At 39.8% G+C, this 26,523-nt stretch overlaps 1 protein-coding gene across 2 annotated transcripts; it reads right to left on the minus strand.

Annotated features, from left to right (window-relative positions):
- Positions 1-4,243: 4,243 nt before the first annotated feature.
- On the minus strand, positions 4,244-26,330 carry tie1 (tyrosine kinase with immunoglobulin-like and EGF-like domains 1). Of its 2 annotated transcripts, XM_063501421.1 has the most exons (24): positions 26,038-26,330; positions 24,816-25,112; positions 24,552-24,659; positions 24,300-24,455; positions 23,559-23,690; positions 21,540-21,680; positions 21,280-21,408; positions 20,666-20,811; positions 18,597-18,741; positions 18,350-18,514; positions 17,670-17,810; positions 14,318-14,620; positions 13,598-13,888; positions 13,058-13,257; positions 12,829-12,975; positions 12,679-12,742; positions 12,386-12,496; positions 9,812-10,002; positions 9,451-9,564; positions 8,666-8,736; positions 7,611-7,651; positions 5,661-5,757; positions 5,460-5,559; positions 4,244-5,275 (listed from the first exon to the last, which is right to left on the minus strand). In XM_063501421.1, exons 1-24 carry the CDS (start codon positions 26,099-26,101, stop codon positions 5,204-5,206), a joined length of 3,426 nt encoding a protein of 1,141 aa, XP_063357491.1. In that variant the 5' UTR covers positions 26,102-26,330; the 3' UTR covers positions 4,244-5,203. The 2 variants fall into 2 exon arrangements, with proteins under 2 accessions (XP_063357491.1, XP_063357492.1); XM_063501422.1 differs by lacking the exon at positions 14,318-14,620.
- Positions 26,331-26,523: the final 193 nt, after the last annotated feature.

Here is a 26,523-nt window from a genome sequence, read left to right on the forward strand (position 1 = left end):
GTGCACCTCAAGGAAGGAAAGGCTCATATATTTCTTGCCAGGTGTGTTACAGTCTTTTGCAGGGCCCTGATTAAAACACATTTATGAAATCTTGGTGAAATCTTGGTGACTGTGGAGGTAGCATCCACGATTCCAAAAGCTGTCAGTCAAGTTTATTTGGATCATGCGTATTGAAAGTGTTTTCGGAAACACTATGAAGGAAGGGAGGGAATGATTTGGATGGTGTTGTGGAGGAACAAGTGGAACACCAGATAAAAAAATAGACACCAACTATAAACGAAGGAGAAGTAAGGCAGAAACCAGAGAGAACGTATGGATGATGACACTAATGCTACAATTGTAAAGCAAATGCTGAGGTAATTATTTTAATTATCATGGAGATAATCCTTTGAGATACTCAAAACTAAAAAATGTGTAGAAGAAAGATGTAAAAAAAGAAATACAGTTCAAGATATCTCATCCACATTAGCATTAGAAAACATATTTCTAAAAATTGGAGTTTTATGTCATCCTCAAGTCAGTTTACCTTAAGGCAGACATTGAAGAATCAGGAAAGCTGAACTAAGGGCTAAGAGTATATGAAAGCGCCACAGTAACATCAGGTGCTTTAAATTATTTTAGACATCCTGCATGTTAGTAATAAATTCAACACAAGGAATCAGTGTAAGGAAAATGTGAAAGAAACCTAGCATCAAATACGAAGCATGAGCACTGTAATCATTTAAACAATGGTCAAGTCTACCAACGGCAACGTTGTGGAGACCTTATATAGCCAAGTGTAGCAAGCTAATATCTCAGAGCAAATGACTAAGGAGCACAAATGAGGTATCCTGTAGCACGGGCCAGGTGACTGCACTGATGCAATATGATGTCTCTTCTAATTGGTGCAAATGACTAGTGGTGAACCCGGAGAGCTAGTTAATGGCTGGTTTCACATGGATCCTAAGTATCTAGGAAAGCAATATTGAACAAACTGAAAGCAAACTTGGTGAAGCTTTTGTGCACCGAAACATTTGAACATCCTTCAAACTTGAAGGTGAAGAATCCTTATATACCTACTCATTTTTTAAAAATGTATGCTGCAAAGCCATGATGGATACTATCTTTCTGAAAGAAATGATCAGTGTGGCCAACACAAAAGCCACAACCACAAAGCTTTTTTACAAGATGATAGAAAGATGTTTGTCCTCTAATTATGGTTGACTTTATTAACGAAAATTGCAACACATCCCATTTTTGGCTGTGTCACAGATGACCGATCAGACAAATTTGTTGCACAAGGGCACGCAAAGGGAAGAAGGGGAAGGAAGAGGAAAATATGCATCACAACTATGACAATATAACAACCACAAATTTTAAGACACAGTGCAGTGAAAAACTCATGCATGTTGGGGAAAACACTAAAATACATAATCTACTGTAAAATTGCAATGAAATACCTACAAAGATTTTTCCATTGGAAAGGAATGCTGTTTAAAATATGTACATATAAGCAAAAGCTGAAAAGAGAAGCTTCTAGTTTGTTCTTTAAAGCATCCTAAGCTCTTCAAAAAACACCTTACAAGTTGTAAACAATGTAAATGATGGACCCTATGCCTCTAGGACAAAGGGTAGGATGAGCTGTAAATGGGCCAATAAGAGCAAGTACCGCTAAGTAACAAAACTAATACTAGTACCTCTTCACCTAGATATGCCACTTTCACTCTAAGGAAAACCACAGAAGAGAAAGCAGTTGCGCTTTACTGGGATCTAAGAGCAATTTGTACAAAATGAGGTTTCCCCCTCACAAAATAGGTCAGCAACAGCTGCAAAGTCCTTACTACAATGCCAAATAGTGTCTTGGCCAATACAGTAAATAAATAAATACATTTGAGGTGTGTGAAAAAGGTTATATGGAGTTAGTGTTAGTGTGACATTAGTGTGACTCAATAGTGAGTCCAGCACTTTTAATTTTAAGATCACAATCAAAGCCTATCCTTTCTGCTGTCAGGTGTTAGTTATTAGTTGTTAGTTCAATTTACGAGTCGTTCGGAATTCTTGCAATTCTTGGTGTTGCCAGCAAAATCTTGGGAAGTTTGAGTAATGGAAATGGGTCAGTATTGTGGTTTACCACAAGCAGTTAAAGAGTGGTGGATAGATTGGCCAGGAAAAGTTTGGAAAGCATGCTTATGTGGACTTGCATCACTTTGCGAGTGCGAGTCAGCTACCTGCTGCTGTGAAATGAGGTCCACCGAGTTCATTGCACCTTTTTGAATGGATCCTTGAAGAAATTCAGAAATACAGTACAACAAAAAGAGCCATCTCAGTGGAGCATCACACAAACCGAATTGGAAAAGAAACAGAAAAGCCTTTAATAAGTTAACTGTTTGTTTCAGGATGGAGTCTTGCATGTGGGAGGAGGACTCAGGTGAGCTGGCTTGGTAGTTGAGTCTTCTTCCCTGACATAAGCACCTTATCATTTTGACCAAACACCAAGATGTTTGCTAACTATCGAGAAGGCCAACAATTCAATTCAGTTCAATTCAGTTTATTTATATAGCGCCAAATCACAACAACAGTTGCCTCAAGGGGATCAACAAAATCACAAAATATTAACAAGCACACCGGTGACACAGGAAAGAATCAAGAAAGAAAGAATTGCTGCAGCAATTAAGAACACTATCTCTGTCAGGCCTGCCTGTGTGTTTCCCCAGATGGGCTAGTTTTCTCCAGAGTTAGCATTGACCATTATGGACCAGGATAAAGTGAACATTGTTTAGTAAAGAGAAAAGGGGTAAGCTTTAATATGTGCTAATCAAAGGCGCTTCCTCCTTGGATGCACACGCTATACACTAGGGCAGGAGGGGACTAGCGATGAAGATCTGCTAAGGTAATAATCAGTGCAGCCAACACAAAAACCACTGAACATTAGGTAATGCACATCATGTTCAGACTTTTCTTTTAAAACTGCTTTTGTGGACTATAATAGGGATCATGTGTCGAGGGCCATTTTATAGACACTGTGCAGTGCTTCATGAACGGCATCATACAACAAGTTGACATGAAACTGATGTCATGTGCACTGTTGCTAGCCACCATTTCTGTAGATTGTGCACTTCTTGTTTTATTGAAACCTGGTGCATTGGAAACCCTGTTTACCCAAACTTCTACAGCAATAGTAGCTAGTGTACTGTTTGGATGAAATGAGTAAGCCATCCAAGCAGTAAAAAAAAAGACAACTAACATCTGAGAAGACTTTTGTTTTTAATTGGCACTAATTTATACTGTCCAAAAAAGTGGCTGGGTAGCTACAAACGTTTTAAGCTAACATTAGCACCCACACCACACTCCTCTCCACCAAAACTGGGCATAAAAACTTGGCTTTTTCTCTTCATAATCATGTAGCAGAACAGAAGCCAACCCAGAATGATAAAATGTCTGCCCATTAAAGATTAAATTCTGGATTTCAACTGGTAAGAGGTTTCTTCCTGTTAAAAGGGAGTTTTTCGTTCCCACTGTCGCCAAAGTGCTTGCTCATAGGAGGTCATATGATTGTTGGGTTTTTTCTCTGTATGTATTATTGTAGGGTCTACCTTACAATATAAAGCGCCTTGAGGTGACTGTTGTTGTGATTTGGCGCTATGTAAATACAATTGAAAAATAATAACTATAATACAGCCAACTGTGCTGCTTAGCTTTGCTTGTTTCTATTGACAACTGCTTAGATGGACCACATATCTAAAATATGCCTGTCAGCAAGTCAGGCGAGGTCCCATGTTTTTACAAAGTCTGTTGCCGTGCTTTCTTTTTCAGTTACCTTTTTATAAAAACCCATTTTAAGGTGAAACCTGCAGCTGGCTAACAAGTTAAATATGTATTTTTTTTTTCAATACAGGCAAACTATTGGATAACAGAAGTAGCTGTAGACAACCTAAGTTCAAAGGTCAGATTTTTGAGTAATATGGTATAAAAATAAATCTAGGGCCACTGCTGTTCCCTTGTTACACATGTGCCATAGTCAGGAAGCTGGCAGGCTTTTACGATGTTTGACAGTTCTATGCTTGTGGTTGGTGTGTAAAGGAAACCCAGTGACAGATCAGCTCAGTGCAGGCAGCCAATGTTCCTGAGTTCACTTTGGTCCCCAGTAGCCTGGCCTCTTCCCATCATCTTAACTATTAAAAGGGCCAGCACACCAAAATAATCACCTCTTTCTGAAGTTGAAAAAAAAGATCAGTCGCACAAAATTGCACTACGACAAAAGGAATTAAACTACTTGTGGTGATGAATCCAGTCACCACATAAAACCTTTATTAAGGAAACCAGTTAATGAACAGATACTGTACATACTCACAGAGTGGATTATCGTCAGGGTTACATTTTTATAATGTTAAAAAAACTACAAAGGTTACTTCTCTGTATTACTTGTCAGCTTCCAAATAATTTCTCTTGTGATGGAAATTTGCATGCAACACATGAAATCCATCATGGTTTTTAAATCAGTCTATAACTCTGATTATATTCCTATAATAGGAGAGTTTGAGCTCTTAAAAATGAGGCAAGATATATACAGTCGTAGTTACATCCATATGGCAGTGATAGGCAAATAGTAAAAGCACAAAGATGACAGAGTAAAGCTACTTTTAAGTGCTACATTGGACATCTTTCCATCACAATTGATTGTCTTGACACTTGAGCGGCGTTGAGAACTTGTCGTGTCTTATTTGAGAGCACTGTCTTTTTCTTTTATTTTCTCTCCGTGAAAAGATGTTCTCCATTTTGAGAAATGGAGGGGAAAATTCCAGCACGGACACCCCACAGACCCTGTGGTGTTTCAGCAAGTCACATAGCTCCATATCAGTGCTCAGAGAAAAACTTCCATCATTATAACTGCTGGAAAAGGAAAAGATGGAATGCTGTATATGTTTCTCTAAGACTTTGTGTCTTCTTTCCTTTTTTTGTGACAGGGGTTCATAGTTCCCAGAAGGTTAGTAGCAGACACATCTATCCATCAAGGACCCAGCAGTATGCCTCTTCTCCTTACACCTGTAGTACTTCCAGACAGTGTCCTTTCACAGTCCTCCATCTATAGCTGGGAGGTTGAAGTAGAGCGCCTAGTCCTCCTGTCTTGACGCCTAGTGGGTGGGGGGTGGCAGTAACGTGGCAGCCTCCCTTGTGATTTTCTCTTGGAGCTTCGTGGCCTGCGAGGGTCTGGGGGGGCTGGTAGTCAGGCCTCCTCGGCTGTGGCATCAATCCCAGCATAGGTGAAGTTCTCAAAGAGAGCCATGTTCACATAAGCCTGAAAAACAGATTAAACCTCATGATTAAGAAAGTGAATGCAAGTGAAGTGTCTTACTACAACAACAACAAAAACCCTGTTTTAGCCCACATTTCTAGTTCTGTTTTTTATGCCCAAATAATAACAACAGGATGTTTTTGTCTATTCTTCCCTTTCTACCAACATAATGCAAATGAAGCCTTACCTTCCGGGCCTCCTGCATCCTGTTGAGCTGCAAAGAGATTTGGGAGAAGGGGGGTCTCTCATAGGGCCGATCTCTCCAGCACTGCCTCATTAGCTCATAACTGGAGACAAACATTAACACAGTGATAAATATGGTAAAACCCAGTGCCATAATGGGCTGTGTAATTTGATAATCACTAGCTATAAGATACAGATTACTTACACCTCATCATCACAGTTTTTGGGCTTCTCCATTCTGTAGCCTTGTGGCAGTTTTTCATAAAGCTCAGCACATGTCATCCCACAGTACGGTGTGCCACCTGAAGCACATACACACAGAACTTTATAGAACTTGAATAGGACAACGTGGGACGATGTGTAAAATGTCAATTAAAAACACTCTCACAATTATTTTATTCAATATTGTCTCATTTTGAATTTGATGGCAACAACACATTTCAAAAATGTTTCAGGGATATATTTATGTATCACTGTGTAGCATCCCCGCTTCTTTAAACAAGAGTCTGTGCACTGAGTAGAGCAGCGTTCTGGCTTTTGGGAGAGGGATGTTGTCCCATTCTAGTCTGACATATGATTCTAGCTGCTCAACAGTCCTGGGTCTTCTTGGTCATTTTTTTTTTTCACGGTGCACCAAATATTTTGAATCGTTTAAAGGGCTGGACAGGGCAGCTCAGTTCAGCACCCAAACTCTGTGCTGTTGTCATAGCTGCAGTATGCGGCTTAGGCTTGGCTTGCTGAAATATATAAGGTCTACCTTAAAAAAGATGCTGTCTGGATGAAGCATATGTTGATCTAAAACCTGTATACATCTTTAATTAATGACACCTTTCAAAATGTTTGAAGATCACAGGCATCCAGCATTGAGTTTTGACCTTGTCCACTGCGCACAGAGATTTCTCCAGATTTCCTGAAGCTTTAGTCCATGTACTCTATTATGTACTGTAGATCAGCGGTCCCCAACCCCCGAGCCACGGACCAGTACCGGTCCGTGAGTCGTTTGGTACCGGGCTGCAAAAGTTGTGGCTCGGGTGTGAAATTTATGGTTTTCAGGGGTTTTATTGGTTTTTATTGTTTTTATCATTAACTCGGTTTCCCTGGGTTTTGTCCCGTGTGTTATAAATAAATCGTCTTTTTTTGGTACCAGTACTGGTTTTATTTTGTTGTATTTATCCGCGACACCTTAGAGGCCGGTCTGTGAAAATACTGTCAGACATAACCCAGTCCGTGGCGCAAAAACGGTTGGGGACCGCTGCTGTAGATTATACATGGTTCAAAGTCTTTGCAATTTTACACTGAGTGCATTATTCTGAAGACACAGATTTTTACATCTTTACTTCTAAGAAACTCTGTCTGTGTAAGGTCTTCTTTTTACACCCAGTCATGTTACAGTCATGTTGCTAATTAAACTAATTAGTTATAAAATGTTCCTCCAGTCATGTCTTTGTAGTTCAACTCAAGTTCAAATATTTAATAAAATAGTAAAATGCTACAGCTTAAAAATGTTGATATTTGTTCTATATTCTACTGTGAATAAAAGATGAAATAAAATTTAAAATGACTGCCTTCTGCTTTTATTTAGATTTTACACAATGTCCCAACGTTTTTGCAATTGATGTCGTAAAATGTTTTCTTGAAAAAATGGCTGCTATAAAACTGCACATGTGACTTAAATAACATCACCTGAAGACAGAGGTCCTCAGCTTTGACAATCCCTGAATATGAAAACACATTATGGAAGTTCTAAAGAATTCTGAGTCATAACATTGACGCAGGTCTATAAGGGGAAGTGTATTGGTTTTGTACTGCCTTTTAAACAGTAACAAAGGGGAAGTATAAACATTATAGTATAAATACAATTGATTATGACTGCAAACTTTATTGTTGACTGTGTGATTGGTCGTCACGTGTATTTACATGCACATATGTGTTTACACATGTATGCAAATGTAAGTCATCCTGTTTTTCATTTGGTTTTAATTCAGATCATTTATTTTTTCTTTCCCATAGACCCTAGAAAGAGCAGATGCTTCATTACAAACAGTTTATGGGGATTCAACGTTTGTTAGCCTGTCACAATGTGGCTCTGACATCTGTATTAAATATATAGAAGTAAATGGTGTAGTTTCTGCACTATATGAGGCTGTATGCTTACCTAAGCTTACAATTTCCCAGAGAAGAACTCCAAAAGACCATCTGTTAGAGAAGATATAAAGATAAGACACAAAGCTTAGTAAAACTGTAACAAAGCTTAAACAACTTAAATACTGGCTCTTGGAAACATTTTCATGTTTCTTTGTCGATCATATCTTTGTTGATTATATCTGGTGCCTTGCAATGCAGCGAGCTGCAAAAATATACAGATTGTAGATGACAAATGATTCTGAAAGATTCTGATTATCATGCTTTTACAAGCAATATAGATACCTCTTACTCAAAATGTAAATGTTTAACACAACCACAAACATTAAACAGAATAACAGGAGGATATTTGATTCTTTAATCGTTAAAATGAAGATTGTTTGTAAAATGAACGCAGAAACTTAAGGGGAACCGAGCGTCAGAAAACCACCCTCTTCCCTGCCATCTGATTAGCAAATTTCTCTTCAGAGAAATACCACGGCTTTCATATGTCACAGAACAGTGTGGTAGATCATATGAGCAGACAAGTGTTGTTTGTGCCGTCAGCCTGTCCGTTTGTTTTGTTCGATTTCTTCCCCGCAGCACGTTTCGCGACGTCTCACATTGTGTCTCTTACAAATGTCTCCAACTCTCTGGCCTTCTGAGCACCATTCACACTTCTTCCGTTGGCCATGCTGCACTCTCTGCTGTGTATAAATAGGTTCCAGTTGACATGCCAACGTGTCTGTCTGTCTGCTAAGTTGTACCCAGGGCTTCCTGATTGTGCTTATCAGTTGTGCAGCACAGTATTATCACTCCACCAGTGACAGACGGATGATTTGTTGTTTTCTGTGGTGAGGCACTTTGTGGCATGCCTAATCAAAACTTTGCTAGGAGTAGTAGCAAATAAGGTTTCTGAAGATATTAAATAAGAAATAGAGGGAGGACTTATGATTATAAAGACCTATGTATTGTAATACGGAAACCAGGTTTTTCAGGAAGTGTTTGTGAAACACTTTACCAATAGTTCTCATTTCTGAGGAATAATATATCCCAGCATATTAGTAAAAAAAAATTAAAAAGACTTACACATCACTCTTTGTTGTATAAACACTGTAGTTCAAGGACTCAATGGCCATCCAGCGTACCGGCAGTCTCCCCTGAAAGTGAAGCAACAACAGATTCATGTCAAATCTTGCGGCTTTGGTGTGTTATGGCATGTTTTAATCTTGTTCTTGTTTGAGTATTAAATAGAAAAGATGAATGCATGAAATGATAATAAGAAAAATAGGGTTTAAGCTGTATTATAAAGTGGTGCCACATTACATTATTAAGTCTATGGCCCATTACAGTAAGATGGTAATCTGCTCTACAAACACTGCACGTGCTGGAGTTTACAAACCTAAACATGACTGCCCTCTGCAGGCGCTCTATTATTGTGAAACTCAGTGACTGTCTGAACAGTATTATACCATTAAAAAACAACAACAACAAAAACAACTGAAAATATAAAAAAATAACAACCTCTTATCCCCTTGGACTGTTTCATTTGATCAGCTTGATATAATCTTTTTAGCTAACCATATGTGAGATAATACAGATCTACAGATACTCTGACAGCCTAAAGATATGACTTTATGCAGTCACAGACTGCAGCGGCCTGCTGATAAATGTTTTGCTGTACAGCTCCTTTGTCTTCTGCCGTTTTCAGCATGTGAAAAGTGAGAACAACACACGCAATCCACTCTCATAAAAGGAAAAAAAAAGGGGGGAGGGGGGGGGGGGGGGAACAACATCTAACACTGCTTTGTTTTAGTCTCAAGCAACCGGTGCCTTCTGCAAGGCTAAACCAAAACATAACCCCCACCACTCACCATTGTCTTCTTAACATAGACTTCCTCACCACGGGACAGACCGAAATCTGCTATCTTAGCCACAAGATTGTCCCCAACAAGAACATTCCTCGCTGCCAAATCCCTGTGGATGAACTAGGACCAAGAGAGCAGGGGAGAGGAGGGAAGCGGTGTCATGACAAAGATACAGATACAACAATTTTAAGCAAAATTAAAAATGAACCTGTAAATGAATCTGAAAAAATCTAGTTTTAGGTCACAATTTCATGCAAAACTGAGACTTTGATCAGATCTAAGATCATTTTTTCAGAAAAAAAAAAAAAGCACCATCACCAACAGGCACAAAACAGCAGCTAAAGTTGCTCATCCTTCCTTCTCCTACCTGTTTGTCACTGAGGTAATGCATCCCATTCGCAACATCCACAGCAAACTGCAGCAGCTGCTGGGAGGTGAGGGTGGAAGCAGTACCGTGCTCTTTGGCAAAGGCAGGGTCCGTCTCCAACACCCGACTCTTCCTCAGGAAGTCAAGGAGGTTACCATAGGGGGCGTATTCTATGGCTATGTACAGATAACCTGGAGCAGACAGAGAGACAGATGGACTGATATCTCTGTCAATAAGAAAAGGCTATTCCACCTGCTAATAAACATATTACCTTCCATCTGTGCAAACTGTTATTGGCTCAGAGAGACCATTTTAATGAAATTGTATTATTTTTAAGACATACTGTGACTTTGACCTTGGCTGACTTGCTTGGATTTGCCTGGAAAGAGACCCAGCTACAGCTTGTACTGGGCTTGACCTTCAACTCTTTGGTCTTTGACACAGCAGAGGTACACCAGACCTTTCGTAAAATCCTCACAGAACTCAACCAGATGGCTGAAGCTTTGTTAATAGATTACAGCTTCCAGCCAGAGCCAGAGTTCCTACAGGCATTTGTAGTTGTTGGAAGAGTTTCATGTTGATTTCACTAGGACCAGGGACAGTGCCAACACAATTACTAAGTACCATATGTGGAAGGAAAGAATAACGGGTTTATGGGCAGAGTGGTCAAAGAACTGGAACATAATACAATTATGTTACTTGTGAGTTACAAAAGCTTCTGTTAATCAAGCACATGCTATGTTTCTTGCAATAGAAGAGTTTCTCAATGTGGAACGGTGACAGGTCATCTGCTCCGTACAGGGGATATAGTTTCAGTGAATAAAACAGGAAATACAAGACAAAGTAAAACTTGTGATGAGTGGTTAAGGTTTTAAAACCCCCATCACCTTAAGAATAACCTAGCTCAGTAAGAATGTGAGGTCATGTTAGTATTAGCACATAGCTGGAATAGAGAGAGAGAGACTGTGCTATGAAAGCTCTGTGGAGAGGCGTGACCTTTTCGTTCTTCAATCGTTATCTTCTACTTTTAAGAGTATATCAAATATCGTCTCACTTTATTCCCTCCTCTCTTGTGTTCAGTAGCTCAGCAGTGAATTCCTTCCGGACACACCTCGTTTTTCTAGTACGGGAGGAGAGCAAATTTGTTCCAGAGCTCGGTAAGACGAGATAGGGTGAGAGCTGAAAACGACACCATAATCTCTCCCTTAAAGACATTAAATGCAAAACTGACAAAAAGTCAAGTTTGTGTTTCCTCTTCTAGCCAGCGACTTTTCTTTACAGCTTTCCTTTTAAAAGAAAGTGCAGTTACACAGACAGTAGCAATACTTCCTGCCAATTAGCACTTTTTCTTGATGACCATCCGTCGAAATCTTCTTTGATGTTAAAATTTTTACTTGCTCGCTCTCCTCTCTCCCCACTTCCTCGCAACATTCCTCCCTCCTGACCTCTTTTCCCTCGTGCTCACCCCCTCCTTCCTCTGTTGCTCTTTCCATGAAATTAAATGAAGAAAACACTCGAGGTTTTCTTTAAATCTTTTCAAGTATGTGTGCTGCATGTGTGTGCACATGCATGTTCATGATTGTTAATCAAGGGTGTAAACAAAGAAGAGATAAGGTCTGCAGAGCTAAGCGCTACTTCGAAGCGAGCGTTTATTTTTTCAAGGTCGACTTGTTTGTAATGTCCTCACAGAGGTGCTTCTCATGTGCTTCCAGTCTTTGATCAAACAGAAGTAATTAAATGATTCAATTTAGAAGACACTGGTGTAAACTGATACTTCGAGGTAGGGACCATGAAGGAAACCTTATACAAATACATTAATGCATGCCACAGCTGTTTGGTTGTTAGGCGCGCGGACAAATCAAACACATGTGATAGCGCAAATGCTTCTGGCAGGCGAAGATTATTTCGTTTGGACACATTCTGGGGTTTTCCAGGTGCAGATGACAGAGAGTCAGATGGGACGGGCGTATCTGTTTGCATCTCAAGTAAGAAGAATTTAACCTGTTCAAGTACAGCGCTGCATATTAAGAAGGAATGAGCTGAATAAGGAATCTGCTGAGGGTACGGTTTGCTGAAGACAGGCTTTTGTATAAGATTACATTTAAATCTTGATAAAGATATAAAGATGCTGTATATTAGCACCATATTGTTTACCTATTTCTCTAAAGAAAACCTTTTTAGGCTATTTGAATCTTTAGAGCGAATCTAGGTGTGTTTTCTGACACATACCAATGTATCTATCACGCAGTTTGGCATATATTCTACAGATGAAATCACACCAACAACCAAACTAGATGGTGTATCTGCTTCCATGAGAAGTGACCAAACACCATCTGCTGAGGAAAGTCATATTGTATGGTTGTTGGGTTTCAACTGGATTTGTTTAGGGAAACATCAGATTGTTGATGTATAGGTTTCTGTAGTATACAGTTTATACAACCTGGTCACTAAACTGTAAGGCAGTCGTATACTTGTGGCACTGAAACAGTAGTTTGTTTCACCTGTGAACTACTGTTCCCGAATAGCCAATAGTGCGTCAATGCTCATTACAGCCACTAGATGTTGCTCACTCACCTCTGTTTTCACAGGCTCCTATTAAGTTGATGATATTGGGATGCTGGCCTAGTTTACACAGGACCTCCAGCTCTCCTGCAAAGTCTCTGTGGTCATTTTCTGAGGCAAACTCTGCAGGAAGAACAACATGATGGACATTGTTAAGCAAAGTGCAAGCAAAGCAGTATTTGAAATGAAAATTTAACATCAGAATGCCGTACAGTGTCTTAATGTTACTGCATCTACATGTCTGCGGTTTTATGTCTGACGACTATATCTGTATCAGTTTAATGATAAATGTGTGGCTCAGATACCTTTCAGCATCTTGATGGCTGCGCTCATTTTGTTGCCGTCCTTCTTGATCATGGCTTTGATAACCTGTTATTGAAACCACAGTTAGCTCAAGTGTTGCGAAGAGAATGGCAACCACAGGGAACATTGCAACGTTCAGAAAATCTAAACACCTGGCCAAAGTTTCCCTCTCCAATGACATCTTCAAACTTTATGTTCTCCCACTCAAGGATTGGATAGGTGAGGGGCTCTGGCGTGGGCTTTGGCCTTCGTGTCAGGGTCAGAGTTCCTGAGTTAAACTGCAGAATAGTTTCCTCCCCCTGGAGATATAAACAGTGTATAGTCAGCAAAATAATTTCTCTCAGTGGCTGCAAAGTCAACCGGAATAGAATGAATGCTCACCGATCCAGATTGGTAGGTAAACGTGCGACGACGGTTCAGCAGCGTCTTCCTGATGAAGAAAAGAGCCAACAGTGCCAACAGTATAGTCACACAGGTGACAGTCACTGAACCCACCACCGCAATTAACAGCTGATAACTGTCCCCAGTGGGCTGGCCAATCACATCCAGGGTGGTAGGGGTAAAGGTTGGAGCAGCTTTTTCTGGCATTGGGAAAAAGACAGAGTGAAAAAAAAAGAAGAGGAGAGAAACAGAAGATTTAAATACGGGGGAGATAAATATGGAATTTTTTGTGTAAACATATTACTATCTCAAGTAAAACCCCATCCATGTGTGGGTGGTCTGGTCAACTGGAGGAGCCAACCAAATATAGTAGTGAAGAGGTTGGACATAAGATTATGAGGTCCCATATTTGAGACTCAAAATTTATCAAAAATATCAAACTTAAGAATATAATACAGTCTCATTTGGAACCTTTTGCATGTTGCCGTGTATATTTTACCTTCTATGTGACTTGATCATTATGAGGAGCTTCCTGCTTACCATCCCCCTGTGTCTTTGCCTGAACATAGTTGCTCCACTCTCCTGGCACTTTAGAGAAAGCCCTCACTCTGAATTGGTAGATTGTACTGCCATTGAGTGCCGTCACATCTTTGGTGGTCTTGTTCCCATCATCCGTGTCCACCCAAGGGTGGGGGCTCGCCTGGCCGACTGGCTGGTACTCTATGATATATTTAATGATACCTCCATTTGGGTCGTCAGGGGGCTGCCACTTCACCTGAATGGCTGACATGGACAGAGGCACGGCCTTGATGTTGAGTGGGGATGATGGACCTTAGATACAGAAACATTAGAGCTGTTACAATCAATCAAAAATATTTTTTCTTACCACACATTCTGAAATCAAGCAGGTAATCTAATCCAGACGCTTCAAGACTGGTTACTTGAGGAACATTTGACTATTAAGGATTTAAAAGAATCATATGCATAGATTATGGCTTTACATCTATCAGCTGCTATTTTCCCCCTTTAATTTACACATAGCTTCTGGGCAGAGAGAGAGTTTCTAAGTAAAAGGCAAGCTCCAAATATAGCTGAGTGTTTAAACCAAGGCTAAAACCTATAGGGCGCTATATATTGCAATACACCTAATGTTGTGCCACAAGCTTCGAGAAGTGAATTATGAACTGCTTTACATTTTAAAACTCCTTAAAAGAAGACTTCTTTGCAGCTTTTTTTCTCTAACCAGCAGGTTTTAGTTACCCTGGCTGTTGATGTGGAAATGGTAGCGTTTGGAGGGCGGGCCCTGGCTGCCACAGTTGATGAGGCGCACCACCACAGTGTAGTCTTGTTGATACTCCAGGTTGTGGAACTTGGTGGAGAGCACATTGAGCAGGGTGTCAACCTCCTGAAGTTTCTCACTGTAGCGTGGCGGCCCGAAGAGCTGCACTAAAAAGCCAGTGGCTCTGCCAGCATTAATGGCTTTGCTGCCGGGTAATCGCCAGCGTACAGTAACATTGCGGCCTTCCACCGAGCTGCTGTCAATCTCAGGTTGAATTGTGGGCTCTGCAGCAACAGAGAACACAAGATGAGCTGTGGGGACTACGATCTATTGGTACACTTTTTGGTAACACTTTATAATATGCAACATTTCACTGTAATTAAATGGACTTCAAATGTATTGTGTTTGAAATTAAATTGTGATTATATTATATTCACCAACAAATACTTAGAGTGAGGTGCACAAGAATAAGGAGGTAATAAGTTGGGATGGATGTTCTATTGTTCAATTTATATATATAATATACACACTACTGGTTTAGGAACACCCCAATTTTTCCACTTATTTATTGCAATTCAAGTCATTCAAGTCCAATGAATATGCCAGAGGTTATTTTTTTTTAAAAAAAAGGTAGGGCTACCCAAAACTGAAAAATAATGTACATTTCAGAATTATACAGAAAGGCCTTTTTCAGGAAGCACAAAATGGGCTACCAATTTAAAACTGTTCTGCAGCAATGGAGGTGGATTAAACCTTGAAAGCTGGTGCTACTAATTCCTACAGGTGTTCCAACTTTCCTGGATTACTTACAACCCCCTCTGTCTGCATAAACACTGCAACACGCTGTGGTGCCATACCCTCGTGATCATCAGTTGAACAGTATTGTACCGCAGAAAGTAGTGTGTTGCAACAAAAACGGCGAGAAAAGGGAAATTAACAATGGAAGAGAGACAGACCATCATAGCACTTAAAAATGCAGGTCTTTCTTTCAGAGAAATTGCAAAGAAAGTCAAGGTGTCAGTGAGTCCAGTTTCCCTCGCCATCAAAAGGCACGCAGAAACTCTGACAGGAAGAGGTGTGGCAGACCCAAAGCCACAACTGAATCAGAGGTCAAGTTTCTGAGAGTTAAAAGTTTGTGTGATAGACAGCTCACAGGACAACAGCTTCAAACACAGCTTCATATTGGTCGTAGTAAGCAAGTCTCAGTTCCACTGTGAAGAGAAGACTTCAGGCTGCAGGTTTGACAGGACGAGTTGCAGCAAGAAAACCATTGCTAAGACGTCAGAATAAGACAAAGAGGCTTGTCTGGGTCATGAAGCACCGCCATTGGACTACTGAAGACTGGAAGAAGGTATTATGAACTAATGAATCAAAATTTGGGCAGCATGGTGGCTAGCACTGTTGCCTCACAGCAGAGAGTTTGCATGTTCTCCCCATGTATGCGTGGGTTCTCTCCGGGTACTCCAGCTTCCTCCCACAGTCCAAAGACATGCAGTTAGTGGGGTTAGGTTAATTAGAAACACTAAATTGCCCATAGGTGTGAATGTGGGAGTGAATGTGAGTGCGATTGGTTGTCTCTGTCTATGTGTTAGCCCTGCGACAGATTGGCGACCTGTCCAGGGTGTACCCTGCCTCTCGCCCTAAGACAGCTGGGATAGGGTCCAGCGCCCCCCGCAACCCTGAAAAGGATATGCGGAAGCAAACAGATGAATGGAAGGATGAAATATGAAATTTTCGGTTCATCACGCAGGATCTTGGTGTGCCATCAAGTAGGCAAAAGGAGGATTCCACAGTGTGTGGCATCAACTGTCAAACTTAGAGGAGGAAGTGTGATGGTCCAGGGTCGGTGAGTTGTACAGAGTGAGAGGCAACCTGAACCAAAACGGCTACCTACCCGAGTGGTAGGCCATGCAGAATATATATATATATATTTTATGTTATGTTTTATGTTATGAAGTTATGTTTCAACAGTGAAAAGTTAAAAAAGGAGTTTATACACAATCATATTTGTAAAGTCAAAGGGAATACTGAATAATAAAACATCTATCATGCAACCAATATAATGAATATTAAATAAAGATGTAAAAAGGCAAGATTAACCCCCTCCATAATATGGCCCGTGCCCTTTAAAGTACTCCATACTTACAGTAGGTTAGACGGGGATATATTGTTTTGTGTTGGATTTTTTCACTACAAATGAATTTGAACCCCCTAATTCTAGTGCACCTGCTTTTAAGTATTTGTAAGTAACATAATTACATTATAATTTCAAATAAAATAATTTAAATTCCATTCAGTCACAAGGTAATTAAGCCCTTAGTTGCAGATCATATTTTAGTGTTACCCATGTATCCTAATTGATGGATGCTAGGTGATTTTCTTGATGTTAATTTGAGTTTTCACAGAAATGGGGTGAGCAGCAGTTAGTTTACAACAGCGCTAGCTTTAAATGGCGCTGTGTTTGTCTGCTTTCCGCCCCTCAGTTATATGGACCTCGTTACTCTGTTCTTTTGTCTGTGATTAACCAGCTCAGAATGCTATATTTTCCCAAAAGGTAGACTTCAAGTCCCTTTATGGCAGTACATTTCAAAATAAAATGGACAAATGGCTAAGATAAATCCAGTATTTGTTGATGCACGGTTTTATTTATTTCATTTTCCATTCCAGTTTTTGACTTAAACATTAATGGAACGTCCTCAGTTCAATTCCAGGCAGGAGAATCTATTTAGTGTTGCTTTTCCAAAATTTACACTAATGTCAATAGTTTATGTTTGTGCAAGAGACAGGCATAAACTATCATCAACAGATCATTTTAGATCCATTTCACACGCGGACCTCAGATATTGTAAGAGACTCAAGCTTAGTAGAACTACGCTTAACTGCACTTCAAAACACTTTTTCATGTTCTTTTTTCTGCACTTGCTCTTTCTAATATGCTCTCTCCCTCTGCCCAACCTTCACTTAGGAATAAACCTGCTATTGCTTCTTGAATACAGGTTGTTACTGCTTTAAACGGGGTCGTGACGTCTAATAGGTCGATAAAAAAATTACACTTTTTAATACCTTCTATGGCATTCCGGGGTTTTTTTTTTGTTGTTGTTTTTAAAAGAAACAACCATAAATCATTCCACTTCCATTTTTCTATATTTGCTCTAAACTTGAGTCAGGCATGGGAAAAACACTTCACTATTACGCTAACCAGACTTAAAATAATTGAGCTTGCTTAAGTTCTGTGGTCAGGAAAATTGACATTTTTTCCCAGGCGAATTTTCCAGATAAATATACACATGTCCAAAGTTTGTGTGGTCTGTAACATTTATCTGCAGGTCTCACCAGGACAGTCGGTCTCCATTATGGCTTGCGGCCCCGGGGCCCCCTCTCCTCCTTCCCCGGGACGACTCAGCTGGACACGGACGTAGTAGCGTGTTGAGGGCTCCAGGTTCATAAGCGTGATAGGCTCTTTGTCACTATAAACTGAAAGGAAAATTGACTTAGGATAGGCTGGTGAGCGAAAGTTTTCATTCATTTTTAGATTAGGATTATTAAGCAGAAACACAAAGTGTCTGAAGTGTTTTAAATAACATTACACACATAAACTTCAACACATATGTTTAACATTTGTTGTCTTTAGGGGAAAAACAGATGTGAACTCAAACTTAACAGAACACGATGTCCAGTCTTTGAGAAGATCTCTTTTGTTTATAGACCCGATTGGGGTGTTTTTTTTAACAAATACAATTTGTTATTTTTTAACTTTTTTAGATTTTCCATTGAGAACAGTTTTTATTTTAAATTTGTGCAATCTGTTGCCCTAATCATGCTTCTTGCTTCAGCTAATACATTATATCTCTGGCTGAACTGAGAGTGTGTTGAAATAACGGAGATTTACGCAATCTTTGTTTTTGTTGCTGCAATGCAATAAAAGAAAAAGTAAAAAAATAATTATCTGTGATTGCTCTTCTTTCTGATAAAAACTGACTGCATGACTACATGATTATGTTTTTCCCGTATACCTATGATGGAGGACCACAAGTCTTCATTTTTATTCTCCACAGGCTTATAGAGGACTCTGATTGAGATGATGGGGCCATCTCCCACATAGGTGTACACTGGCATCACCAGCAGCTGCTTGCTTCTCTTTTCCAGCAATTTGGGAGCAGTAATGGGCATCGGGGGCACTGAAAAGAAGCAGGATTTTTTTATTATCATTTTGAAATTCACCTGTCTGTACAGAACTTTAAAATGTCATAAATCACACACCTTTAACAGTGAGGGTGAATTCACGGGAGTCCTGGCCTCCATCGGTGGACACCCTGCACTCCCACAAGCCTTCTTGTTCAGCGCTCAGGTTAGGGATATCAAATTCAGCAGTGCTCCTGTTTGAGTCCATGACAGTACGAGAGGCCTGCAAATAAATGTGTAACACAGGGAGGCAATGAAATATGCTGCAATTTTTTTTTTAGATCCATCTGCTGGGATATTTTTGATTTTTTCCACCACTTTGAGAAAATTCTGGTGGTCAAATTTTCTTTTTCTTTTTTTTAAAACAGTGTGTGTCTATTATCAAGGAAACAGCAGAGAAACAATAACACAGAAACTGAACATATCACTTAAAGGCAAAACATGGTGACTGCTGCACTGTGGAGTGATACAGCCTTATCTGGTTGGGCCATTGTGCTGCTGACTTCCTCAGAACATGCATTCATTGGGCTTGACATAAAAACAAAGTTTAAACCCCAAATAAGAGTTGTTTCATTTGTTCTATTTTACACTGTCTTTACTTTTTAGAGAGAGACTTTACAAATTTAAAGAAACAGTTGGACTTGTTTGAAGACTCTTCATAAATTTTCTTGCTCGATTACACTAGAAGGTCAGTCACTCTCATGGCTGTGTTAGCTATATCACTGTGTAGCATTAAGAGTGGAAACAGGGTTTCAGTTAGCTAACAGCTTACGGCTAACTTAAACATATGCTCACTTATTCCTGTAAAGCTGTGTAATGTTTTTGTTGTGTAGATGATAGCTTTTCATAGTTTATTTTTTATCTGAAACAGTCATTTGTAGGCAATAGGAAATTAAGTAACTATTTTCTGATCATTTATATAGCTGCCCAGCTATGTCACTTTCTATCACTTAAGCTATCCGGCCCTAGTTAACCTTAGCCTGGCTAACCAGACCTACATTTTTAGTTAATTTTGGTCCTAAATGAATAAATCTTTCCTTATTCAGTATAATCAGAACTGATTATTTCCACTTGCAGAGTCCATATTTGGGAGAATGGCACTTTTTGGGGGACTTCAATGCCTTTTTCCAGAATAGAGCAGGCATTAGTAACATCAGATGGAGGTGCCTAGGTTGCGGTGGGCTACAAAGCAGCTTGCAGATGTGCAAAAAATGTGGGAAAGCTAATGCTACAGTCACACTACAGGAAAGTTGTTAACCACAACACAAGCCTTGCATCAAGGTCTGTGACCACCCGCAGTCAGTTGCTATCTTCAAAGTGAATTTGGGGTGATAAAATGACATGATAAGACAGAGTCAGTCTGCAGCCAGTCTTTGGGACTAAATGGGTTTGGGTTGCTCTTTATACAGTAAATAACTGTGACAAATTAGAAAAAAAAACAAATACGTTACCATCTATTGCAAATCTGCTGCCATCCACTTATGCAGAAATTAATATTAAACAGAAATTCTCATTAACTGCTTACATTTTGTTACATTCCAATCAGAATCCACTAACAGTGACGTAGTTGCTGTAGTGATTTAACTGCAAACAGTTTATTTAGGAATATAACCACAATATAACCATTTAGCAACTAGTTGAGCTGAGTCTCCTATTGCAGGCAAAAAATGGTTTGCAAAGTTTTGGCATGCAGTCTGTGTTTACTAATTAGGCAGCAGTTATTTGCAAATGTTCAACAGTCTGTCCGACCGTGATTGCAGTCACTCTGATTCAAACCATGATAGTTTGGAGGCATGGTTCCTCCAACTGGATGACTATTTAGTTGCTGCAACTACTTGTAATCAGCTGCTGAATGGAAAAAAAAATCACTGTAATCACCAAGCAAACACATCATTTTCCTGGTCAACAGAGGTTGCGCTACTGCTTTTACCCTAATGTGACTGAGCCATTAAGCAGCTCAAGCAAGAATTTGGCAAATATCATATAGTAACAGATGAATGTGTAGAAGGATATCAGGTGAACCATTAGCTGATATGGGCCGACACGGAGGTCTGCCAAGATATTCAGCCTGAACTAACACTCTTGTATTCAGGCTTACTGTGAGTTTTCCTTGCCGGAGTGCTGCTGGCAACTGCTGGTCTTCCTACCTTAAGTACTGTGCTGTCCAACTTTCGCAGCTCAATGCTGTTGTGACTGGGCAGGGGGTTCCCTGTGGCTGAGCAAAGGATCATGGCTTTGGAGTTGAGATTCAACTCCAAATGCCTATCCAAGTCCAAAATCTGAGGAGCCCAGTCTAAAGATGTAGAGAGAGAGAGAGACGGGACAGGAAACGAAAAGAAAGGAACAGCAAAAAAAGACAAAAAATTATGCTTCACTAATGAGCACGGTAAAGAAAGAGATCATAAAAGCAGCAACTCTGCTTGTAAAAACATTTATATAAGTACACCCATTGGTCAAATTTTGAAATCACATCCCCCAGTGGTTGTACTTTTTGTGTGTGATGAAATAGGAAAAATACACTTTTGACAAATTCAGGTGCCAATACAAAGGCTGTTTGAGCTTTAGCATTAAAAAAGGTTGCACATTCAAGAGTAACTTGTTCAGTTAAATCATTCATTATGGTTTGTGTGTGGTGTGTGCAACAGTTTTATTAAGTTGCATAGCTGGTCTATATACAATATTTCAAGAAGAATGCAAATAAAATTGAAATAGTGAAAAAAAACCAAAACATGCATATCACTGTAACTGTTAAGATACCTACCAGACCTATCACAGTGCTGTCCTCTCCACCCTCTGGGACACTGGCATCCACTGAAACGGCTGCAGACGCCTCCGTTCTGGCATTTGCAGCTAAACTTGCAGTCTGGCCCATACATGCCATTATGGCAGGCTGACAACAGAATAGAAGAAAACAAAACTTCATAGTGTGAGACTCGATATGGTCATTATTGAAACTCCATTAAAAGAAAATGACATTGAAAAAAAGAAAACAGATGATCTTATTTAAATTATGTATCATACCATTCTCACAGTGGCTCCCAAACCAGCCGCTGGCGCAGGAACAACCATAGGGGTCTGGTAGGCAGAATCGAAGCCCCCTGCAGTTCAACTTGGAACCACATGTCTCCTGGCAGTTTTGACCAAACATTCCTTCTCTGCAGGCTGCAAGTCATCAGAGAAAGAAAAAAATCACAAATCTGTTTGTTTAAATTCCTCATGTTTTGCGGTATCATGCCTTAAAACTCTGAAACTCTTTTTTTCTTGGTTTCACAGTTGCATTAAATGTTTTACTGTACTGCCAAGAACTTCAGAATTTGTAGAATATGCTGTCTTCAGGTATCTCTAGTGACAGATTTAAATTCAGTGTACCTCATGTGTAGTTTTCTATCTATAACTATAACTGGAGCTCAACACACAAGACAATGCTGGATGAACTTCACCAAATATAAATTAAAAATGATCATGTCCAAGTTAGGAAATTTATGTTTGTTCAATTATGTTGAAAAGCCTGTTCATTTAACCTTAAATGGAGCCATGTTTATGAGGAAATGCATTTATGAGTTGAGCAGCAGAGTTGAGTATGTGAGCTGCTCCCCTGTAAAAACTCCTCTCTGCCAATGCCAGAGAAGACCATCCCATCTTGAAGGACAGACCAAACTCTGTCCTTCAAGATGACAGCGCTCACCCGTTCAGAGTGGGTTTTTATAAGAGACTCTAGAACTTGTGAGTTGAGAGAATGGAGCTGCCTGCCTGCAGTCCTGACCTCAATTGAACAGCTGAGAGATCAGCTTGGGCGTGCTGTTTGTGCCAGAGTGACGAGCACAGCCACACCGGGACTTGGAGATAATACTGGTTGAAGAATGGGATGACATCCCACAGCATGAGGAAGAGGATTTTTCATGGACGCAACTCACGTACTCAACCCTTCTGCTCAACCCACAAATGCCTTTTCCTTCCAAATGTAAAAAAAAGATTTATATATGTTTATATTTCGATGATCTACTAGTTTTCTACCAGTGGTTAATGAGTGAACTCATTTTAGTGTGTGTTTACAATATAGCATTTAGCGAGTTCTTTTTTCTGATTGGTTGATATATGAAATCAGATGCTTAGTTAAAAGCTAATCTATTTCATTCATGCATAAAAATTCTTTAAAAAACCAAACCCTAGTATATTGAGAAAAAAAAATACTTGTTCATATAGAGACAAGTAAGTAGTATGAACTAATGCTACATAGTTTCAGCAAACTAATGTGCCTTTTACTAGATGTTCTTTTAAATATAATAACCCTAACAATAAAGTGCATACAGAAAAACATGTAGCACAAAATAGCTACCGCATACAGATAATGACAGTAATGGAGTCTATGGCTATTTGTGCAGTTACTGCCATTTGAGAGTACGTGACACAAGGTGCTTTCCAGAATACACAATCTTTTGTTAACCAGTGTCATTTGCACAGAGGCTGATTAGTGATACAAACACCATTAAAACATCCATCACTCTAATGACTGCTTAACTTTCAACTCAGGTAATAAATCTAAGACTGCGTACAAGTAATTTCGACTCAAAAACTTGCATCTTTTCTCTAAGAAGTCAAAGTAACATCGCTTTGATCCTACAAGGAATAATTTACTCAGAACAACAGCGTTTCTGCGCAAGGCTATATTAATGCTTTAGACGGAGCACGTTCCTCGGCCTCACTTGATCAGCCTAACGCGGTTGCCAGTGTTTTTGCTGATTCATTTTTCAACCTTAGGCTCCACACTGGCGTCTCCCTTTAAAGTCTGTCTGTCTCTTTTTGGTACTGTTTATGTTAAGGAGTCAGACTGCGAGGCATTGACTCTGATTGTGCATATTTATTCCAAATGTGTAAGTGAGTCAACATAATTCATGTGACTTATTAACACTACTTTTTCACCTTGCACACACTTTTTGTATTATCCTCCTCTATCTTCCTTTTTATTGATCTCATTCACAAACAGAAAGTTCTCCTATACAATACTGCAGATGCAGATGTTTGCCTGAGTAGAGTACAAACCTGTCTCACAGCGTGTTCCCATAAATCCTGGAGGGCAGATACAGTCTCCGTTCACTTCATGACACACGCCACCATTAAGACACTCTTGACAATCTCTGATACAGTTAGGACCCCACTTCTGACTGGGGCACCCTGCAAAGAAACACAGATTCTTTACTTAGAACAGCACAGAGACTTCAAACACCTTCGATAGCATTTATGTGTATTTCACCTTTTGTGTAGTTAAATTCTGTTTTGGATATTTTTTTAAGCACATGTGACCTATTTAAATGAAAAAAAAAAAAGGATACATAGTACAGAATGCATGCTAAATGACAGTAAAATGTGCATCTGGTGGAGACAAAAAAGAAGAAGCCGGCTGCAGGTGGAGGGTGGAGATAGTGTTAATGCTGTAATTTTTCTTTGGGGTACTGAGATAAAGGAAATGACACAAACATATGTGCTGCACATGCCTTGCCAAATAAAATGTGCAGATGTAGCCTATAGTGAATTCACAGTTTAGGGTAGGCTAGTATTTAACAGTAACTTTCCACAAGCTTCCATTTAAATAGAAAGATTTTGAGCTGGGGAAGATTCCCAATCAGTCTAGCAGAACGTGCACTGAGTCAACCTTAGCATGTCTTGTGTAATCCTTTGTGAGTTCAGCTGCACATCTGAGCCAAAAAATGCTACAAAACCCTTGATTTAATCTGACACCGATTGATTGTGTGTGTGTGTTTGTGTGTGTGAGACCCAACAAACCTCTGACAATGAGCCTCATCCAGGCACCCTTGATAGGCGTGTCTCCAACGTAGCTGGCACTGTAGATACCTTGATTGTCAAGCTTTACATTCTCCACCGTTAGCTCAACAGTTTCATTGAACATGTCAATCCAGTGTGTCATATAATAGTAGTTTCCTGCAAAAAACAAGCGACAACATTAATGTCATTGTTTGAGCCTGCGTTTGCACAAAAATTTCCTTCCTTTATACCGAGTTGCATACGTTGACTCACCGTTGTACTTCCAGGTCACATCTCTCCTTTGGGGGTTGAGCAAGTGCATAGTGAGGTGAACTGTCTCACCTACATTAGCAATTAGTGTGAGGGAATTTGGAACGAAATCTGTTGTAAGGAACAAAGATGCTGTTATTGTTTTGTTTTTTTAATGGCACACCCTTGAAAGTAGTTGCATTTAAACATGTATTTCATGCATAATGGATTTAAGCAATAAAATAAATCTCTCTGAAGAAAGTCTTGTTTTGTGAAGTGCAAACACACCGTTGTCAAGGTTGTTAATCATTGTGATCTTTTCAACTGGGGGAACGTCCTGAGAAGATTCACAGTAGAAGATGCCAATGCTTTCTAGGCGACTAAAGTCTCTGGCCACAACCATTTTATTTCCGGACTTGTGCACTTTATATTGTGGGACACTGGAGAACATGAGGATTTTGTTGTCCTTCTTAATGTCCAACTTAGCCTGGGCAGAGTTACGCTCTCCATTGATACAAGAGATGGAGAAGTTCTCGGGTGTTCTGATCATGGCTGCAGAGAACATGGTCAGGTCGATCACAGCATCTGTAAAACAGAGCATTAGTCATTCTCTGATGTAAGGCAGCAGTGCGAGTTTTTTTTAATCACGTGTAACAAACTTTATTTAATTATTCAGAGAGATGGAGAGTTGTCTTTTCAGGGGGGAGACCCATAATTTTTAATCAGCTGTTAAGTGATTCACACAGTGACAGAAAATACATACACTACATCTTTACATATTTTTTTCAATTTGTATTGCTTTTCCCTAGAAATGTACACATTACTAAATTACTCCATTGTCATCTTGGAGCTCTTAAAGTGCTCTGTCCTTAGCAGTGTGGAACTACTGTTTCATTCCAGTTTTGATCAAGTGTCAGATTTGAAGTTCTGCATTAAATTAAAGATGATTGTGTCAACTTAGTTTCATCAATTTCATAAAACTCGTCTATCAGACACTATCAGACACATGGAATAAATATTGAATCTAAGGGGGAAATTGTAACTCTTTTTTTCTGTTAATAACGCCTTATTATCATATTGCGTTAAAATGGGGAAGATCATTCGATTTAAAATTACAGATTACTGAAAATACTGATTGGGGTTTGGGTTCAAACATAAACACCTCTTGGAGTGATTCATTAACAAAAGTGCCAAATCCAATAACATGAGTTTGCCCAGCATTCCTTCTCCCTGGTATGTGAGCCCCAAATCCACAGAACAATGGAAGGAAACATGGATGAGCTCCTTATTCCCTGAGGGTACATAGATCTACGCGCTGTGCTGACAGGGTCTCAGACAATCGAAAAAAATAGCTTAAAAACTATAAGTGGATGAAGGTTGCGTTATCTCTGTACAACTTGGACGTTAGATTTTATCCCACCACCCCACCCCCCGTTAATATAAGATTTCTCGAAAATGTTGCTCCATCTGTAAGCTACTCAGACAGGTTTTGAAATAGTTTCACTCTTACCTGATAAAGTAAAGAAGCACAACGCAAACACCCACAGAACCATCTTGGTATTTGTAATCCTCATTGGGGAAAGCTGGAAATCAACTGCCGGCGTGTGATTCTTTTCAGGGTGAGCTCTGCATCCAAAACGGTGACGCTGCGTCACGACGGTGCGCTTTTTTACGCATAACTCGTCGAAGCCTCCAATTCTCCCGTTCGGTTTGTAAAATCTCGTCGGTAACCAGCTGGTTTTAGGAGTTCACTCTACTGTCACTCTAAGCAGAGAGTCTAACTTTTGGTGAAGCTCAGCTTTCTCTGGGTGGGAAAGGAAGGAAGAGCGTCACCAGACAGCGGAGGACTGCTGGCGCTCCAGACCTCCCCGATCTACGATTAGTGTATATATGACTTCAAACTTTGTCACTTTTTGTTCCAATACAATGCTGAACGTTAAGCACTCGTCTAATTGCTTTTGCATACACTGAACAACATGTTTTAGAAGTAAAACAG

This window comes from Pelmatolapia mariae, linkage group LG17 (assembly GCF_036321145.2).
Source record: "Pelmatolapia mariae isolate MD_Pm_ZW linkage group LG17, Pm_UMD_F_2, whole genome shotgun sequence".
NCBI classification, from domain to species: Eukaryota; Metazoa; Chordata; class Actinopteri; order Cichliformes; family Cichlidae; genus Pelmatolapia; species Pelmatolapia mariae.